Source organism: Hemibagrus wyckioides, linkage group LG17 (assembly GCF_019097595.1).
Source record: "Hemibagrus wyckioides isolate EC202008001 linkage group LG17, SWU_Hwy_1.0, whole genome shotgun sequence".
Lineage (NCBI taxonomy): Eukaryota > Metazoa > Chordata > Actinopteri > Siluriformes > Bagridae > Hemibagrus > Hemibagrus wyckioides.
In genome coordinates, this window is record NC_080726.1 from 6,492,333 (window position 1) to 6,514,995 (window position 22,663).

At 41.0% G+C, this 22,663-nt stretch overlaps 1 protein-coding gene across 1 annotated transcript in view; it reads right to left on the reverse strand.

Moving 5' to 3' along the window:
• Positions 1–22,663, reverse strand: part of b3glcta (beta 3-glucosyltransferase a) — a 158,182-nt gene that overhangs the window by 126,444 nt on the left and 9,075 nt on the right. Inside the window, exon 2 of the mRNA XM_058414233.1 lies at positions 14,370–14,416. Coding sequence (XP_058270216.1) covers positions 14,370–14,416 — 47 coding nt within the window. The remainder of the gene's footprint in view (positions 1–14,369; positions 14,417–22,663) is intronic.

Genomic DNA, 22,663 nt, shown 5'->3' on the forward strand with positions numbered 1-22,663 from the left:
CACCAAGGGAGGGACGCGGCCGCGGATTATACCATTTAATTTCGTACGTTGGCCGCTCAGTCTGGATGGAATGCGACAGCTCTCATGGCGGTGTTCCGCGAGGGACTCAACCCAGAATTACAAGCGGAGATGGCCTGCCACGACACCAGCATGACGCTATCCCAATACATCTCCACTGCCATTCGTCTAGACGACCTGCGCCGTCAACACCAACCTGCAGCCACCAGTTCACGTGCCATGCCACGTCGCATGATGGATGTCCAGCAACACACAGAGGATCTAACCGAACCGATGCAACTAGGGAGGGCTCGAGTTACAGAGGCTGAGCGCGAGCGGCGCACTAAGCTCCAGCTATGATTTTTACTGCGGCAAACCAGGCCACCGTGTGCTTCGATGTCCTGAGAAGCCAGCTACAACCCAGGTAGAGACTATTGAGCATTTATCCAAGGTTTCTCTTCCTGCTTTCTTGCTCTTTGCTAATTCAAAGTTATGTGTCACAGCGCTGATTGACTCGGGCTCGGCGGTTAACCTCATTGACGCTAATCTGGTGCACGACCTTCACATCCCCACGGTCCCATGCGTGCCCCCACTCCGTGTGACCACCATTAACGACCAACCCATCGGAGGGGGCCTCATTTCTCATCACACACAACCCATAGACTTCCAACTCGGGTTATTCCATCGTGAGCGATTATCATTTTTTGTCATCTCTTCCCCATCTAACCCCGTAGTATTGGGCTTCCCCTGGCTGCAGCTCCATGACCCCGATATCTCCTGGAAGAACGGTGACATCCGCAGGTGGGCCCCTTCCTGTATAAAAAACTGCTTTCAGGAAAACACTCCTCGTCCATGCCTCGCTACGTCCATAGAAAGCCCAGGTTCAACCAATCTAATATCGCTCCCTCAGGAATATTCTGACCTGCAGGAGGTTTTTAGTAAAGAGAACCCGACCAGGCTCCCACCACACAGGCCATGGGATTGTACCATAGAACTCCTGCCTAACACCACACCACCCAAGAGCCGAGTTTACCCTCTTTCCATCCCTGAGAAAAAGGCCATGGAGGACTACATTGAAGAGGCCCTCACTGCCGGATATATCCGACCCTCTACATCGCCGGCGGCCGCGGGTCTCTTCTTTGTGGAAAAAAAGGATGGAGGGCTCCGGCCATGCATTGATTATCGCGGTCTGAATGCCATCACTGTGCCGTACCCCTATCCCCTCCCTTTAGTCCCGGCCGCCCTCGAACAGCTACAAGGAGCTAAAATATTCACTAAGCTCGATCTGCGCAGTGCTAATAATCTGATTCGGATACGAGAAGGAGATGAATGGAAGACAGCCTTTCACACCACGAATGGACACTACGAGTACTTAGTCATGCCATATGGACTCACCAACGCCCCAGCGGTTTTCCAATCTATGATAAATGAAGTGTTCAGAGACATGCTCCACAGTCACGTTATAGCGTACATAGATGACATACTGATTTATTCATCCAACTATGAACAACATGTTTCCCACGTTCGTGACGTACTTCACCGTCTAGCAGCCCACAACCTCCTCATAAAATTGGAAAAGTGTGAGTTCCACCGTTCCTCCATAACGTTCCTGGGCTATGTGATATCCCACGAGGGAATAGAAATGGATCAGTCCAAAGTATCAGCGATCACATCCTGGCCGGAGCCCACCAACATTAAGGGCTTACAGCGATTTCTGGGGTTTGCAAATTTTTATCGCCGATTCATTCGGAACTATAGCACCATAGCCAGTCCCTTGACCTCGTTATTAAGGGGAAGCCACGTAAACTCAGATGGACTGACCAAGCCAGCAATGCCTTCAGTAAGCTCAAGCAAAGCTTCTCGTCTGCCCCCATACTCCGGCACCCCCGACCAGACTTACCGTTCACAGTAGAGGTGGATGCCTCTAACAGCGGCCTCGGGGCGGTGCTCTCTCAACGCCAGCCAGAGTCAGGCAAATTACACCCATGCGCTTTCTTCTCTCGTAAACTAACCCCGACGGAAATGAACTATGACGTGGGTAACAAGGAACTACTAGCCATGAAGGCTGCTCTGGAGGAGTGGAGACATTGGCTGGAGGCAGCAGTTCACCCGTTCCTCATTCTTACAGATCACTGTAACCTAGCCTATCTACGGGAAGCCAAGCGTCTGAACTCACGCCAAGCCAGGTGGGCATTGTTTTTCTCGCGATTCAAATTCACAGTCACCTATCGTCCTGGATCCAAAAACGGTAAAGCAGATACGCTCTCTAGGATTCTTGAAGTCTGCGAACCCTCCGTCCACCCGGACACCATCCTTCCGCCGTCTGTGCTGGTTGCTCCCATACGTTGGGATTTCATGAGTGAGATCGAACGGGCCAGCACCTCCGAGGCCCCCCCCCAAACTGTCCACCCTCCAAGCGGTTTGTGCCCACGACACTCCGTCACAGACTGATTAAGTGGACCCATGAGAGCCCCAGCACCGGCCACCCAGGTATGCACCGCACTACTCGGACCTTTTGGTGGCCCTCTCTAAATCAGGTTGTTGAGGGGTTTGTACGTTCCTGTCCCATGTGCGCCCAGTCTAGAACAGACCGCCACTTGCCTGAGGGCCTTTTGGAACCGCTACCCGTCCCACGACGCCCCTGGTCGCACCTCTCTATATACTTTCTCACAGACCTCCCTGAGTCGCAGAGCTTCACCACGATCATGGTCGTCATAGACCGGTTCTCCAAGGGGTGTAAACTCATCCCTATGAAAGGCCTACCCACGTCTATGGAAACCGCCGTAGCTATTTTTCATAACGTGTTCCGAAATTTTGGCATCCCTGAGGACATAGTATCAGACCGAGGGCCACAGTTTACCTCTAGAGTATGGCAGGAGTTCTGTAAGCAATTGGGAATCAAGGTCAGTCTGAGCTCGGGGTATCATCCCCAGTCCAATGGACAAGCCGAACGCCTGAATCAAGAGCTGGGGAGGTTCCTGAGAGTATACTGCAGCAAGGAGCAACATAGATGGAGTGAGTTCCTCCTGTGGGCCGAATATGCCCAGAACTCCATAACCCATTCCTCTACGGGGCTGACACCGTTCCAATGTGTACTAGGCTATCAACCACCATTATTCCCATGGACTGAAGAACCCTCCGATGTCCCCGCAGTGGACGACTGGGCTAGACGTAGCCAAGAGACTTGGGAGCGAGCCCATGTCCGACTTCAAAGGGCGGTACAAAGACAGGTAATTCAGGCCAATCGCCGACGTTGGCCTCACCCAGCCTACCAGGTGGGTCAGAGAGTTTGGCTATCCACGCATAATTTGAAACTCAAACTGCCCTGTCGCAAACTCAGCCCCAAATTCATCGGCCCCTTCAAGATCATTCGTCAGGTTAATCCTGTCTCATATCGCCTGGAACTGCCTGCCTCTTATCGTATCTCGCCCACGTTTCACGTATCTCTGCTCAAGCCCTATCATGAACCTCAGACCGCACGCTCTGATACCCATGAACCACTTCCTCCCCTGGACATCGACGGCTCCCTCGCTTATCCCGTTCGCACCATTCTCAACTCACGTCGACAGGGTGGCCGCCTCCAATACTTGGTGGACTGGGAGGGGTACGGTCCAGAGGAGCGCTGCTGGGTCAATAGGCAGGACATCCTGGACCCTGCACTCATCGAAGAATTTCATCTGAACTTTCCCCGCAGACCGGCCCCTCGCCCGAGGGGGCGCCCACGACGACGAACACCTGGAGGTGTCCCTAGACGGGGGGGTTCTGTCACACAACAGTCTGGGCCAGAACACCAGAGGGAGCCCTCGCCCGAATATTAACTATCTCTGGCCACTTCCGGTACTGAGGTATATTTAAGCAGCGCACCACCTCAGTCTCATTGCGAAGCATTGTTTCCGTTTGTGTCACTTGCCAAGCCTTTATTCTATTATTGTCTAGTTACCTCGTGTATGACTCTTGACTTCGATTTGTGTTTTGGATTGGTTTTCTGAGTGTTAGCTTTCTCGTATTTAGACCCTTTGCTTTCGTTATTTCTCGACCACGATTTCTGCCTACCGTCCTTTACTAAATCTGCACATGGACTCTAACTCTCCTCCGCCTGACGAGGCGTTACAGTAATGGGTCAAAATAATTTATACTTCTATTTTTCAGTCTTTAGCCTCATCAAAAATGTTGTGCTCCAAGCTGTCTTTGCAGTTTTATAGAGTTTTATGGGCATCACCGCTTGCAAATTTGCCATGTCAGGAACATGCGGATACAGCAGATTGACATATGAAAGCAAATCTGAATAAAGTGAGCGTTTCTGAAAGTTTTGAAACTCCAGCAGAGAATTTAAGTTCAGTTTGGCTTACACAAACATATACACAAAACCTCACTAACAAACTGCTAACTGAGGATCAATGAGAAAACCAAACCGGATACTAACAGATTTATTCTTAAATCGTTTAGACAAGCATTTACACAAGAAATTTGGTATTAATGAAAAACCCTGTAACAAAAGGGTTTATATTCTACTCGTGATCCTGAGTGTATGTAAATTCATGGATAAGGAGACTAATTATTATACTGTCTATTGGAAAGCTTGGCTGACTGACTTTTAGTCATTTGCATGGATTATGACACTTTAATGAGCGGATTATGTTGTCAAGTTTAAATAGCTTGTACTTCAATTGCGCACAAATGTAATGAACATTTTGTGAAATCTGGCTATTTTATATTAATATTAAATAATTAAACAATTAAAATATACACAAGCCAAGATCAACTCAAAAATGAAGACAAATAAGACTAGTCATTCATTTGAGAAGAAAGGCCTTCGTCTAACAGCAGGACAGGTTATGACTCAGTTTACCAGTGGTGTTCTGTTTCTTTTAATGTCGTGCAACACTATTATATTATTAGAGCCAGCACTAAGTGACCGATCTGGTTTGTCTCAATCTGCAATGTGGCATATGCTCCCTGGTGTGCTGCGTGCCAACATCAGGCTTCCTACACCCTTCTGCTTTCCCAGCATCAGCTCGGGAGTTATCGTGCAAGGGATTTCTATCTGACATTCAAGGAGAAAAAAAAAACAAAAACAGCAGCTTCCCTGAGTGATGTGCTCGGTGTCCACGATCACCTGGGTACTGTAGATCACTCAATTCTCAACCGAGTCAGCTTCCATATTTTGGATCCAGACTTTTGTCCTATTCAGAATATATTTTATTGGCATAGACATAAATCAAAATAATTTCCACTTCCCTCTATGCAAAAGTCTTTGAGGTGTTTACTCATTATTCCAGTGCTATAAACCTGGCCTTTTATGGAACTGAAGGATTGATGAATTTAACTGATGAATAAAACCCAATCTCTTGAGTATATATTCTTGGCACATAAAATGACTAACACACACACACACACACACGCACACACACACACACACACAAATTAAAATGAATTTTCCCATAAGAAATAATGTAATTGCAGATAATCCGTTCCAGCCACCCAAAAATATGACCAATATTAGCAATACGAAGTGTATGTAAACTGTATGGCTGCTTACAAAGAACTGACCCAAGCCAAGCATTCCATGTCAAGGGTCCTCACAGGAAGTCCTGCCACCAAGCTTGGGCTAAAAATAGAACAGACCATTCATACCACTAATCTGTCAACAAAAAAAAAACACTTAAAAATCACGTAGCTTTTGAAAATGCTTTGTATGACAATGCAAATTTCTTGCAAAATTTTAATGTCATCTTAATTTTATTATGTTTGTGGATGGATTTATACAAAGTGCATGACAGGCAGAACCCAAGCTAAGTGTGCGCTGATCTTGTTTATTATCCTAAATATTAGCTCTCTAACATTCCTTGGATTTGAACTCCACAACCTTCTGGTCACCGCCGCTGAATCCTAATTACTGGACCAGCATTTATGGAGTAACGATAGCAGAGAGATCAAAAGGGTGTAACTGGTCCTTATGGTACAGTTATACTAATTGAAAAAAGAGAGAGACGGTTGATATGATCGATGAAAGGAGAGCTTTGCCATGTTTTCATAACATTATCAGCAACTCAGGGCACCTTCTAACTAGGTGTCTGCTGATATAACTGGCAATTCAGCCGCTCTTAAATTATTCATTAGACAACAGCACAGGGTGTGCTGACTTCCTGTCCTTGCCTATATTCGAGCATTAGTTTGAAAAATTGTACTTTTCTCATTACTGCATCATGTCTACACTTATTTCCATCAATCCGATCTTCCCGTGCCTCGCCTTACCATCACTTCCCCATCCCATAACAAATAAGGAACTGAGCAATCGCTCATTACCTCCAAAGCACGACCCTCAATCCTGCACTTTTCATTTCCCCACAGCCATTCAACACAAGTTCCACCAATTTTCTTTGAAATACTACAGTCAAAAGGTGCTTAGCACATGCAGAGAGTTCTGGGTTTCCACTGATCAAACACAAAGAGACATTTCCAGGCAATAGCAGGTGACATTTCGTTAGTTTCCTCACATTACCCTTCAGCCAAGCTGCTGACGTGACACATGATAACCTGTTTGAAGTGAAAATGAGGATTCAAAAGGCTGATGAGAATCACATACCAAGGTTTAATTGACATGTGCACTCTGTCCTTTTCTCTCTCACTCACATTATGTTTTCTTTTTCCTTTCTTTTTTTTATTGCTATTTATTTTCCCTGCTTTCTCAATGTAAGCCAAGGTCATTTGTGTCACTGAATTTTATCACATCTCATGTGAAAAGATCCTGTTACACCTACAGCACTGGCGCTCCACTGACCCGTCGAGTCGTGTTAGATCTCGCTTCCTGGAGCCATTTCAGGAGATATTCTGGGTTCTCGGCTGCCCACACGCTGCAGTGCCAATGCGGCGAGTTATTGAGAGGAGGACTGGCAGCAGAGGTCATGCAAGATTGAATAGCTGGAGATGAAATATGCGCTGTGGTATATCATTCATGATGTGGGTGTTGAGGGGAGAGGGCGAATTCAACTAAAGTGGAACACTTTTGAAAATTGGCCTTCAGCCCCATTTTAAATCTTTAATCCACCATCTTTTATGATACCAGTCTGAAAAACTCAATCTCCAACCAGAAAAATCCTGTCGTTCATAATGCTTGGAAAAGAAACATGGAAAAAATAACACGCATCTGACTGTACGTAGAAGAGATTTATAATTATTTTTTTACACTACAATGGCAGCTAGTAAAGCAAAACGATCAGAATGTTACATTTCTAAATGATAAAATGCGTTTTTTGGCATCGAACAGATACCATGACCTTGTGATCACACTAGCAGGCGACAACGTGCCAGCAACCACTCATTTCCTATGTAAATTTGTGTTGGAGCTGACAGAGAGCGACGGCATAGGTCATAGCAAAAAGCTTTGTTTAAATTGCGAGCTATTCAATTTGATGCTAATTATTTTTGACCCTGCTTTTGAGAGAAGGTTGTTTATGCTCACAGGAAAAAAAGACTCCTCCACAAAGAAAAGTGTTCTGAAGCTCCTTTTTGTTCTTCTCTGGTTTATAGAACTCACTGAATTCACCAATATTAGGCATCTGTGTACATCTTAAAAGTGTAGATTAAAAGTGAAAAGATAAGGTGATCCATTCTCTACAACACTTATCCTACTGGGTCACAGAGAACCTGGACTCTATCCCAGGAGACTCAGGGCACAAGGCAGGGTACACGCTGGACAGGATGCCAGTCTATCACAGGGCACAATCACACACACACCCCCATTTTCACACTACAGACAATTTAGAGAGGTCACTCAGCTTACAACACATGCCTTTCGACTCGAGGAGGAAAACAGAGTACAGGGGGAACATACAAACTCCATACACACACACACACACACACACACACACACACACACACACGGCGGAGGCAGAAATCGAGCCCTCAACCCTGGCAAATATAAGGTAAGGTGGTGCTAACCACCAAGCCACAGTGTCCAAAAGGGGGGTTATGTTAAGTGGCCTTTACATGCTTCTTTTGTTGGCATTTTTTTTTGTTACTTCATGCTTTGTGGTATATAATTTTAGAGCTAGGGAATAAAAAAAAACAGATTCAATGAGAACAAAAAAAAATCAAGGTATACGTGAAAATTCATCCAAACTTTGTAGTGTACTCCATTGCAGTAAAACCAACCTAACAAAAGCAAATAAATAAATAAAAATAAAAGAGCCTGCTGCTGATAATGCTTGCTGCCTTGAGGTAATTCTACTCTTTTCTTCGATTAGCCTTGACATCAGTCCGTCGATGGACATTAACAACGATTTAAGATCAACACTGCAGCAAATAGTCTCTCGAAGCAGTTTCAAGTAAGAAGCAGACTGAATCCTCTAAACATCAACATTGCATTGAGAGAAAAAACTTTTCCTGGCAGCTGTTGCACAGCTTAATTGGCTCCTTGATTGTGATGAACGGTGATGCTACTCCCAAGCACCGCATCACCCCTCCTGACCTGCATGGAATCAGACAGTGTGTGTCTGAAGTGTATTGATTTTACAGCATCATGTCTTCACATATACTCTGTCGTGGTGTGTAGCCTGACATGCCCAGCAAAGGGTGTGAGCTTTCTGTCATTTCGAATACAAAGAGGTGAACATATCTACTGATTTCAATCTCACACCATCTTCTACTTGCATTCAATTTTGAGCTCTTGCCTGCCTCACGATTCCCATGCATTGTGCTAGTGCTCTGATGGCAAGACAGTCATCTCCGATAGATGTAATCTTTTCTGACTGCTTTGTGACTAGCCTTCCTTATCACTAACACTTTTCAACACTTGCCAGTGTGTGTATGTGTGAGCATCTGACAAAAAAAAAAAAAAACAGATTATGAAAATACCAGACACTGAAAGTATCCTCAGCATATATTTTAGAGAAGGCTGTCCAGGAAGGCAGCATTTTGGAACGGTCTTAGTGCTTCTGTGACAAAGACTCTACTGTAAAGCAAGTGCTACCTAAGAGTGCTGTCACATATTTAATCTACAGTGTGTTTGAATGGACCTCTGGTGTACTTTCAAGCAAGTGTCAGAGCGAGCTAGCCTCAGTTCAGTTCCAATTGAACCAAACATCAGAAGTAGAATCAAAATTACTTATTGCCATATTCATTTAAGTACTGTGGGATTACATGAACAAGGAATTTACCTTGGTGGGCTGGTCCTTACAAGATACAAGAAATAAAAACAAAATGAATAAGGTAAACATTATAAGGTAAAATACTCGAAGTAAAAATAGCAATAAATAATTATATATATATATATATATATATATATATTTGCAAACTGAGCCAAACAACAGACCTGTAGATATGTTATGGAGAGTTGGAGCAGTACTCATTTATGTACTGTGTCTACATGTACAAGGAATTTACCTTGGTGTGCTAGTGCTTAATAATGACAGAATACAAGAAGTAAAAATAATTTTAATAAGGTAAACATTATAAATTAAAATTAGCAAAAAAACTTTATTATTTTTTATTCATTCATTGTTTTCCCTAGTCGCAAACTGAGCCAAACAACAGACCTGTAGAATTGCAACGTTCAGTGTGACATGATATGGAGAGTTGGAGAAGTGAACAAAACACTTGACACAATACATGCGAGGTTGTAAACTATTATTTAGATTACAATTTAAATTACCTAGTAGCCTACTGAGCACTGGCTGTGTGTTCTCTGTGTTAGAACTACATGCACTTGTTAAAGATTTAACTTTTTTAACATTATTATTTATTTTTCCCTCCGTCTGGTCGCCTGCCAGATATCGACCAAGATGGGAGAAGGTTATAAAAGCTTTCTCTGAAACACATGGTGCCAGTGCATCTTTTCAAACTGCTGCTCATGCTACAACAACAGAACAGTGTAACAAATCAACCCTCTTTTACATACATGAGCTCACAAGTGACTATGACTGGCTAGTGTTATTGTGATTGACAGGCAAAGACATCACTCCCACCTGAAGAGTATGGCTTTTTTTAATTTTATTCTCCAGATGATTAGGGAACCATCTGGAAATTTTACTTTGAACAAATTCGAGCAGCTGTGCTCGAACTGGTGCGCTCAGAGGCCTCAATATAATATTTCTGACCCAAAAATAAAACAGTGTCATGAGGATGTTTTCAGTCCTATATGCTCATCAGACTACTTTGTTTTGCTGCTTGGTTCTTTTAATTATGTGCAGTGTGAAAGCAAGCCAATTAATGAACAAAACAAGGTTATCAATGTTGCTCGGTTCAAAATCGGCACAGACTGATAGATGTGGAAGCACAAGGAGATTTCCTATTTCAGACAAATTTAACTGACACACACTTGTGCACCTAGTTCTGAGAAATCAGACCCATAAAATGCTTTGCTGGATGCTGCATTAATGTAGTTTTTCATAACACAACAAAATCATGGCTCTGACTGATGCACAACTCAACCGAAGCTTACTGATATTTTTACTGATTTATTCAAATAACCAAACTGTTTATAGCTTATTGCTTATACTAATGACACCTCATTTAATTAAATCAGATATTTTCAGCCCTTGTCTCTTTGAGGTACGCACATTGGTGGCATATTCGTTCATTTTGAGCATGTTAAAGATTCAAGCTTAATTAATGTCACATGAAATAAATGCCACACTTCAGACATGGCTGTGGGGGAAGACAGGAGGGTGACATGAAGATGCTAATTGTTCTGATTATCTGAAATAATAAAAATAAAAACAACAAAAATAGGCTCTGTTAAAAGAGGGAGAGAAAATTGAGAAGGAAGAGGAAGAGAGGAAAAGAAAGAGGAGGAAAAAAACATGCATATATAAAAAAACAAAAATAAAACAATCTGACAGCGAAATAAGGAGGAATAAAATGTGGAATTGGTGGAAAGGAATAAATGGTGGAAAAAAGAAAAACTAATAATAAAATAATTAAATAAATAATTTAAAAATATATATAAGAGATATCTATATACTCAAACATGCATAAAATTTTAATATAAAGGAAATAATTATGGAAATTACTATGAATTTAGAGCATTTTTGAGCAGGCCTGTGAGCCCTTAATAGCTTTTTTTTTCTTTTTTAAACATCCTACCTCACCCATGAGTCACATTGCCCAAAAAAACTGCCAAATAAATAAATGTAAATGTTCCACTCTGTTCCTTCCTGTTACCTTGCTGTCCTTCATGGGGTGACTACCATTTTAGCCCTGCGCATTAGAACAGCTGCAATCAGGTCTGATTTAGCCACCCTCTGACTACCCAGCCATGGAGAATAAAGCCTGTGTGACAAATTCATTTTCTGCTAAAAGTTTGCAGGATCTGACAAGGAAAAACAGTGCTCATAAAAGCCTAATGATGATTTAGTTGGGGTAAAACACTGCATTAAAGTTAGCACTGTTAGCAGTGTTCGTGTCATGGAGCCGCTGAACCGAAAGAAAGCGAATCTATCAAAGAAGTTCTCAACATGAATGCAATTCCTCTTTTCCTTTCACCAGGATGGCTGCTCCCTCTCTCTCTTTTCTCACATCACTGCTTTGCACTGTATTAAACTGATAAAAGGTAGATCAAAATGATATAAACAGTAAAACCTAAGGCAGTGCAGGAAAACGCTGACTTAAGCGAGAAGGATAAAGTTTATCGCAGTGAGGACGATGCTCTCAGCATTTCAACTCCCAGCACCAGTTTAATATCCCTAAACACAGCAACGGCAGGAACACTATATAAAAATCCCACAAAGGATTGAACTGTCTGGTTATAAACTGTTATATTCACTCATGTGGGGTATAATTATTATTAATAAACAGCAGTTAAGCCATAATTAACACGAATAAGCAGACTAAACAGTCTTTGGTTCAGACTTATACACTTATCCAGAATTATTGACACCCATCATGAATACACAGTGGGGTTCAAAATTCTGAGACTGAATTGAAAGTTTGTGTTTCATTTTTTCTGAATTCTGAAATTCATGTAAATATTTTTAAGATGATTTAAGGATGTGCGTATCATTTCTCAAAACCAAAATGAAGCATTGAAGCGAAGTTTATAGCAAAGATCAATAAAATATAGGTGACATTTAAAAGGATTCATCAGAGAAGCGATGCTTTCAGGTTGTCAGGGAAATTACTGAGCTCCAGCACAGATATACTCTACAAAGATATTATGGACACTTGACCTACTACTGATTGAGAGTAATTTGTACAGCCATGCACAATAAAGGTCAAAACAATCAGTTGGTATTGAAATGAGGTATTGAAATTTTCGTGAAGACACTCCCAAAAAGAGATCACTTATCCTGTGTAAATCGATCATAGTTACTACAGACATCCTCCAAGCAAGCTTATTGGAATTGGACATATGCATGGATGTTGAATCTTACAGAAAAAAGAATGATTAGTGTATCTGTTATACAGTATCTCACAAAAGTGAGTACATCCCTCACATTTTTGTAAATATTTTATTATATCTTTTCATGTGACAACACTGAAGAAATGACACTCTGCTACAATGTAAAGTAGTGAGTGTACAGCCTGTATAACAGTGTAAATTTGCTGTCCCCTCAAAATAACTCAACACACAGCCATTAATGTCTAAACCGTTGGCAACAAAAGTGAGTACACTTTTGGGCCCAATTAGCCATTTACCCTCCCCGGTGTCATGTGACCCGTTAGTGTTACAAGGTCTCAGGTGTGAATGGGGAGCAGGTGTTTTAAATTTGGTGTTATCGCTCTCACACTCTCTCATACTGGTCACTGGAAGTTCAACATGGCACCTCATGGCAAAGAACTCTCTGAGGTTTTACAGGACAGGTTCCACTCAGAACAGGCCTCGCCATGGTCCACCAAAGAAGTTGAGTGCACGTGTTCAGCGTCATATCCGGAGGTTGTCTTTGGGAAATAAACGTATGAGTGCTGCCAGCATTGCTGCAGAGGTTGAAGGGGTGAGGGGTCAGCCTGTCAGTGCTCAGACCATACGCTGCACACTGCATCAAATTGGTCTGCATGGCTGTGGTCCCAGAAGGAAGCTTCTACTAAAGATGAAGCACATGAAAGCCTGCATACAGTTTGCTGTACACAAGCAGAATAAAGACATGGATTACTGGAACCATGACCTGTGGTCCAATGAGAACAAGATAAACTTAACTGGTTCAGATGGTGTTAAGCGTGTGTGGCAGCAACCAGGTGAGGAGTACAAAGACAAGTGTGCCTTGCCTACAGTCAAGCATGGTGGTGGGAGTGTCATGGTCTGGGTCTGCATGAGTGCTGCCGGCACTGGGGAGCTACAGTTCATTGAGAGAACCATGAATGCCAACATGTACGGTGACATACTGAAGCAGAGCATGATCCCCTCCCTTCGGAGATTGGGCCACAGGGCAGTATTCCAACATGATAACGACCCCAAACGCACCTCCAAGACGACCACTGCCTTGCTAAAGAAGCTGAGGGTAAAGGTGATGGACTGGCCAAGCATATCTCCAGACATAAACCCTATTGAGCATCTGTGGGGCCTCCTCAAACGGAAGGTGGGGGAGCGCAAGGTCTCTAAAATCCACCAGCTCTGTGATTTCATCATGGAGGAGTGGAAAAGGACTCCAGTGGCAACCTGTGAAGCTCTGGTGGTAAGGTAGTGCTGGAAAATAATGGTGGCCACACAAAATATTGACACGTTGGGCCCAATTTGGACATTTCCACTTAGGGGTGTACTCACTTTTGTTGCCAACGGTTTAGACATTAATGGCTGTGTGTTGAGTTATTTTGAGGGGACAGCAAATTTACACTGTTATACAGGCTGTACACTCACTATTTTACATTGTAGCAGAGTGTCATTTCTTCAGTGTTGTCACATGAAAAGATATAATAAAATATTTACAAAAATGTAAGGGGTGTACTCACTTTTGTGTGATACTGTATATAAATAAGGATTTGCAGAAAGACTGAAGATTTCCTGATAAATAATTCCTTCAAAGCAGACTTGAGGGTTTTTATTTATTTATTTATTTATGTGAGACTATGCTTTTTTAATACCCTAAACATTTCAAACTGTGCCACCCGTACACAACAGTATACTGTACATCCTACTTAAACTCCAGAAGTCTATAAAATGGTGCTGGAACTTTGAACACTGTTCCTCCTAAACTCCTAAAGATATTCCCTTAGCTGGTATTTAAATGATGATGGTGGAGAACACTGTCTAAAACATTGCCCCAAAATCTCCCTTGGGTGTACTAATGGGCTGAGATCCGGTGAGTGCAAAGGCAGCATTTGCTTTAATTTCTCCTGCATTTGGATGGGAAATGCTTTAAGAATAAAAATAAAACTAAGCATCATGTGTTGTTTAGGTCCTATTGACTGGTAGGCAGCAGTAAACAAGCCAGGCTTACCTTTGAGACCTTCTCTTTGTCATCTTTGCTTGCAGCAATGAAGGCCACTGTAGGGTAGAGAGCGAGAGATAGAAAGAGAGAGAGAGGGGGAGAGAGAGAGAGAGAGAGACAATGTCAGTGTAGTCTCTTAAGACAAACCAACAGTGAGTGTTCTGTCACCAATTCATTTAGAATGCTAATGGAAGCACTAGAAATATCCCCTGGCTTTGCCTCTGGGCTGCTTTACATTGGTCTTAACTAAAAAAATTCTAGTTTAGATCTGAGCACTGCAAATTATCAACCTAATAGTCAGCCGGTGATTTAGTCAGCACAGGAAAGCCAACGAACCAAACTCTTCTAACTCTTCTTTGATTTATGTCCACCACCTGGGACTTATTTTGCCACACTTGCTTGCGAGTTCATAATTAGAGAAGGGACAGTCCTCTTCCAATTACGCCACAATCGATTTAGTAAGGACTGAGCTCAGGGGATCAATATGCAGCACCAAAACAGCAGTTTTATCAGCTAAATATCAACTGTGTGAAATTCTGGGGACATGTAGTCCTCAAAAGCTCACAATAACAGAATTTCATCTCATAGAACAGGATCAAAAACTGACACAAGTGCAATAAAGAAAAAATATGAAATGCTTACAGCATAGGGATCCTGGTGTGGGTTGAGTGTCAGTCATTCGATATTGAACATACAATTTCAATCTATCTTCACTATCCCAGCATTTCATTTGGGACGAGGCTTCCTAAGTAGGCAACAGTCTCAGAATGCAGCTTAAACACTTATTCACCTTGTTTTGGACAAGTTAGAAGGTATCATATGTCATGAATCCTTCTTGGCAAAAGCAGGGCAATCATTCTGCTCATGGGACAAAATAAATACAACTTTGGCAGTCAAATGTATTTAGTCTAAGTGTAAGTGAGTCAGTACTAGGGCTTTCTAGGGGTTTATATGTACAGAATGAACAGCTTTACTCTTCAAGTTTAAAATTTAGTTTTAATATTTAATTGCTATTCTGTTTTATTTTGTTATGTGTGAGAATAATAGTGATAGTGATTAATTGCACAATATGAATATGAATATAAGTTTCTTTCTTTCATTACCTCCAAGAGGCACTTTTTCTACCATTTTAAAACCAAATCCAAAACGAATCAAAGTGCTGATCGAGTTTAAGGCAAAGATCAATAAAATATAGATGACATTTAAAAGGATTCATCAGAGAGATGATGCTTTTGGGGTGTCAGGGAAATTATTGCACTCTAGCACAAGTATAATCTACATAGATATGTTCTGACACTTGACCTACTACTGATCAAGCATAATTTGTGCTGCCTTGCACGTTAAAGGTCAAAACAGTCAGCTGGTACTGAAATGATGTGTCCGTAGCAGGGTTCCATCTGGAATTTTTAGGCAACCTTATTAAGCATATGTACAGCTCAAATCTTATGAAATAAAAATGATTATTGCAATGCTGAAGATTTCATGATAAATAATAAAAAATGTATTTATATGATATTATCTATTATTATTATTACACCGTAATATTATTATACCACGAAACTGTTTTTTTAAGACAAGGTTCTCACACCCAACACTATACAACCTACTTAGATTCTACAAATCTTAGACAAAATATCATTCCTCCAAAAGTATCTAGAGTATAGGATTGCCCATTGAGAATTCAAGCAATATTATAAAATGCCCGACTTCTAAAATAGTGCACTATATATTAAGAGTTGAGCAAGCTCAGCCTGGGAGAGCAGTAAATATGTATAGAATTTTATAAAACAGATGTCCTGGCAGAGTAAACATCATTAAGGAAGTGTAGGAGTGTAGCACAGGACATGCTGTACCTCACTGATATTATGCACGGGATTGGTAGCACACTTTAGATCACACCATTTATCGATCCTTATGTTGACATCACCAAAGCCAAGCTGTTAGGTATTAATGTATGAATATAAAAAGAGCTTCCCCTATCTTTCCTGAAATTGTACAATGGAACACAGTGTTCTGAAATGGTCTTGACCATTAATTATAGCTGTGAATTATTTATGCTGACCAGGTCTTATTCATTTAAGCTGTGGGTTAGCGTTGCTATATATATATATATATATATATATATATATATATATATATATATATATATATATATATATATATATATATATATATATATATATATATATGTATAAAGTTCACAGCAGACCCAGATAGTGCCTCTGAGGGGAAAAAAAATAAAAAGGTCACTTGTCGAAACAGCTGTATGGTGCATACCTGTATAATCGCTTGTACTTAGAAAATCTAACATGAGTATGTAAATAACATCTGATACTCCATTTCAAAATCAGCCAAGATGTAATGAAAAGTTTGGCCTTCACCTTGCAATGAAAAATGAACATTCTTGCACTGATCCTGTAGCATAATCAAGTTAGAAAAGGTGTTCCTTGAAAACATGATGGATAGAAAGGTCAAAATTAAATAGCCTGACCTTAAAACTAGGAGAGACAAATTGCAAAAAAACGAGCCATTAAAATCCAGGGCTTCGTCGGAAAGGAAACGAGCACCATCTCAAAATAGGTGTACCCAAAAGGTCATGTGTAAATGTAAATAAATTATGGGAGCTCATTAAATCTTTACAGTGACTCGGAATGAGGCTCTAATTAGTCATAAGGGTAATAAAAATATCCCCAAAAATAGAAAAAAAAAGTCTTTTGGTAAAGCTCACGAGGCTGAATCTCTTGAAGGAACTGTGTGATATTTAAAAGCAGGCTATTAAATAAATATAACCTCTTATTATGTTACTTTTAATTAGGACACCAGTTGACATTTGCTCGCAATTATAGATACATCAACATTTTCAAACATTTGTATATTTTAGTGTTATTATAAGTAAAGTAACAAATAATGGCAAATTAGCTTTTTCTGAAATGTATTTAGTTTTTTTTTTCAATTAAGTGTTCTCTGCTCTAAGTACTTTATAATATAAGTGAGGGAGCAGGAGGTATTTATAGGCTGCGATTGTTAGTTTCATCCTACACACAAGATAAATTTAGATGCTCCGTCCACAGGCTTGTCTGTCGTTCACCGATCACTTTAATAGGAACATCTATATGCATGCTCATAGGCCAGTGACATGTTGAAGCTTGAGGCAGATGAGGCAACAGGGTTGCCAGATTTTTCATGTGTAGAGTATAGGAGTGTTTATACTACCAAATTTAAGGACAAATATGTGTATTTATTTTTTTTAAAGACAAAATCAAGGGCCACTTACAAGCAAGCGATTTTAAAAATGCATTTTAGAATTAAGCAAGACGCCAAAAATATCAAATGAAGATCTTTCAAGATATTTTTAAGATAAGCAATATGCATCAAGACATGTAGCCTAACAATCTTCCAACAATGTTCATTTAAAGTATTTAGTACTTAAAAATAGTATTAGTATACACAGAAGTATTAAAAAAAAAATAAGTAAAGTAAAATAAAAATACAAAAATTTGCTTAATAATACTTTGATTTAATGTCTGGAAAAAAATTGGGTTTGTACCATTTTACAATTTTAAAGATTCAAAAGATTAGAAAATGTTATCCAGTCTGTTTCCTGAGTTTGAAACTGTTATTAAGAAAAAACATTTATCAAGATATCAACAAGATACCCTTAATATCTCAAAACATTGTGATGTGACATCACATGATACCGATATTAAGCATCATGTCACTCAGTCCTATTGGAAATAATATACCAATGAGAAGTAGGCAAATATTCAAATAAACATCTAACTGTAGTCAAATATATTGTTATAATTATGATTAATGAAACAGATATTAAAACACACATGAACCCATGTCTTACCAGGAAAAATGCAAGTTACACAGTGGAACCTGGAACCTGAATCACTCTGGGAATTGTGAAATGTTTACACTTGATTTTATCTCACAGTACATACTGACTTCATCAGCCACTTGTCTCATGTCAGGATGGAAGATTCATCTCCGTCAGGGGAATAAAATCCCTTACCCATTAGTTCTACACACAAGGAAGTGAAGTAACAGCTATTAAAATCCAACAAAGACCTTATCTTCTCCAGTAAATTATTTTCCACAGGAGATGAAATGATTTTTTTACAGTTTTTTTTTGGATGTGTGAAAAGCATTAAGCTGAATGATCTGATGTTGTTCCTCTACATTCACACGAAAGCATCAAACTGACCTCTATGTCCAGGCGAACAGACAAATTTATTTATTTATTTAGAGAATCATCAGCAAAGCTCAGAAAGAAGCCGATTTATAGCCGACAGGCTATAAATAATTCCCAGATAGCTCCAACTATTCATAGAATTGTGGAAATATAATCACCCGGGCTCATTTATGTGCAGTGAGTAAAATTATTCATTTTAAGTAATCAAGGCTCAGCTGCAGCGTTTCCATTTTAGCACGTCATGTTGTGTCTGAAAGTGAAGAGCAGATGGCCGCTGTGGGAATTAAACTACTGGTCACCGACTGAGCTCTTGTCACTCATTGACGTGATGGAAATGTGCCATTCCCTATGACGAATCCTCACAATCAGACTTATTGCTTCTGTATTGTACGGAATATTGTAGACCCTCATTACTGCATATCTGCACAATAATACAACCATTAGTTTTTCACTGAACAAGAAGCCAGAAATTTTCAGATCTGTGAAATACATAAATTACCCGGTTCTTTTGTGCCATAAGATAACACTTGCACTTAGGAAATGTGTCTTGCTAAAATGTAGTGATACAAATTCATTTGAAATGAATGGGTCTGAACAAAACAGAGGATGAGTCCTCAGATACTGAAAACAGGGCTCCGGCTGTAACATGCTCTCAAAGTGTGTCGGAGCAGATTAAAAATGCAGCGTTTGACTTGATGTCCTTGGCATCCTTCAGGAACACATTCAAGTCCATCCAACATCTGTTGCAAACTTTAAATCTTTTCCTGGCCCTCCCTGGAGAAGCAGGGGAGGGGGAGGAGACAGTCACCATCGCTTGCTGTCAGCATCAGGCCATAAGCGTGTACATGGTAAATCTACACTCTGCAGCTTTACTCCTTAAGTGAAGTGTGACTGTCCCACAGGAAGCACCAGCTCAGGAAAGAGATCTCCATAATATCTCTATAGTTCCTACTTGACAGCGGCATGTTTAAAGAAAAGAGATACTCCTGCTTCTGAGATTTTTTTTTTCTTCTCTCGAGTCAAAGTATCTTAAGAAGTAATCTTAAATCTGCCTTCTTCAGAGATTTAGCAAAGATTTCAAAGCTACACAATGTGCTCATGTTTCCAGGATAAGGAATATAATGCTTATCTGAAGCTAATTAAAAGTCTCAAATTCTAGGTTTATACCTATGCTAAAGATTTGTTACTAATCCTCATAGCTCTATCTGAAATTGAAAAGGGATCAAATCAGTTGAGACTAATCTAAAGTGAATACCTACCTGATTGAAATATGTGGATAATCTGCTAATAAACCATTACGTTTCCAATAAGCGCCATGTCGTGACTTCGGTATAGGTTTCTATCTGCCATTTTGGTCTAAAAATAAGTTAACCACATAAACGTATCCACAGAAACGTAAACTTTCAGAGGAAGGTAAAAGGGAAGAAGAAGAAAAAAAGTTCTGCCTCCAAGTTCACAAATAAGCCTGACTTAAGTTTCTATCTGCTAGCTGTGTCCTAGAGTTACACAATTTAGATGATAATTCTGGTTCAGATTTCTACCAGTTCTGTTCCTGACATCTTAATATCAGCTAAGCTACATACATCTCATTATATCCCAGTCCTTGTGGTGCCAGTGGCTACTTTGATATAGCTGTTATGCATCATGAAAATACAGGAAGTTGATAAGAACGCTGTTGTAATGTCCTTTGTATATCATGATGTCATTGTACCTCAAATCACACAATTTAGTGTATACTGTATACCGTACATACAAACAGTACAGTCCATATTTGTGTCTTTTCTAAGAAAGAGTTCAGTCCTACCCCAAATATTGAGTAAGGGCTAAAAAACAAGTTGTAAATATATGCATTCTCTTTGACCAGGTTACATCTGTGTTTATTTTTTGGTGATCCGCTGCCATATGGACAGTCACAGAAATGATTGGTGGTTCAAAACAAAACTGTTGCTCCAGCATGTTGAAAATAAGATGCTGCTCTCCTTCGTGCTTCGATTCTAAATTTAATAGGAATTGCACTTGCACTCTATGTGAAAAATGGTTCTCTTTGATAGCTAATGGTGCTAGCTTTCCAAAGAGTTTTCTCATAAATTTTACTAAATAGGACTCTGCAGTAACGATTAGAGGAAACAGAATCATCATCAACCATGGCTTTGGGCACAGCAGACATTTGGGATTAATACGCCGTACTTTATCAGTCCAGTCACATTGCTGTCATCAGAACAGTGGCTATGTTGATTTTCATCTCTCTACTAAAGAGCACTTACAAGTGAACTTTGATGCACCGATGTCTAATTAGCGTCTGTGTGTGGGAAGAAACCACTCACCAAGTGAGAGCACACACTAGTTATGCAAATCCATTAGTGTAAGAACAGTAGGCCTTTAGTGCACCACCACACAAGATCTAAGGCACAACTGATCAAAGTCAGAGTCATTGAAGCTAGCCGGAATGAAGAAGCATTCAGAGGTCAAAATAATCTGAACTCTTATACTGATTGCAGGTTTATATCAAGTACGAATCAAGATTTGATATACATGAAAAATCCATCCCTCCAGAATTTTGCCGAATTCTGCAGTCATTCTATAACACTGCAAGCTCCTCAGAATAGTTCTGACAGAGTTCTGACAATCCCATGGGGACTGAAAGATGGCATAATCCTGAGGATGTCATAGCCATCCATGGCTGGGAGTCTAAAAGTGCAAAACTGGCCATTCAACAGCGTCATGATTGTGAGCTCATGCAAGTGGAAGCAGATAGATTTTCCATTAAGTATATGAGCAGCAGCACTTGAAGGAAAGATTTTGAGTTGGCTTCACATGACTGAGGAAGCATGCTTTAATTAGAAGAAAGTATGAAAAAGTAAGAAAATGTATTTTTGGATGAAAATACATAGAATATGTCGACAGGGCAGGGTTAGTGTTAGGGTAAGATTTCAGCAACACAAAAGCAATTGCTTGTAAACCCTGACTTCAGTGACTTGCAGACATCACCTGATACTCAGTATGCTTGCTGGTGATCCTCTGCCAGACATCCAGAGCAAATACACTATATTGCCAAAAGTATTCGCTCACCTGCCTTGACTCGCATATGAACTTAAGTGACATCCCATTCCTAATCCATAGGGTTCAATATTACGTCGGTCCACCCTTTGCAGCTATAACAGCTTCAACTCTTCTGGAAAGGCTGTCCACAAGGTTTAGGAGTGTGTTTATGGGAATTTTTGACCATTCTTCCAGAAGCGCATTTGTGAGGTCACACACTGATGTTGGACGAGAAGGCCTGGCTCTCAGTCTCCGCTCTAATTCATCCCAAAGGTGTTCTATCGGGTTGAGGTCAGGACTCTGTGCAGGCCAGTCAAGTTCCTCCACACCAGACTCTGTCATCCATGTCTTTATGGACCTTGCTTTGTGCACTGGTGCACAGTCATGTTGGAAGAGGAAGGGGCCAGCTCCAAACTGTTCCCACAAAGTTGGGAGCATGGAATTGTCCAAAATGTCTTGGTATGCTGAAGCATTCAGAGTTCCTTTCACTGGAACTAAGGGGCCAAGCCCAGCTCCTGAAAAACAACCCCACACCATAATCCCCCCTCCACCAAACTTTACACTTGGCACAATGCAGTCAGACAAGTACCGTTCTCCTGGCAACCGCCAAACCCAGACTCGTCCATCAGATTGCCAGATGGAGAAGCGCGATTCGTCACTCCAGAGAACGCGTCTCCACTGCTCTAGAGTCCAGTGGCGGCGTGCTTTACACCACTGCATCCGACGCTTTGCATTGCACTTGGTGATGTATGGCTTGGATGCAGCTGCTCGGCCATGGAAACCCATTCCATGAAGCTCTCTGCGCACTGTTCTTGAGCTAAACTGAAGGCCACATGAAGTTTGGAGGTCTGTAGCGATTGACTCTGCAGAAAGTTGGTGACCTCTTCGCACTATGTGCCTCAGCATCCGCTGACCCCGCTCTGTCAGTTTACGTGGCCTACCGCTTCGTGGCTGAGTTGCTGTCGTTCCCAAACACTTCCACGTTCTTATAATACAGCTGACAGTTGACTGTGGAATATTTAGGAGCGAGGAAATTTCACGACTGGATTTGTTGCACAGGTGGCAT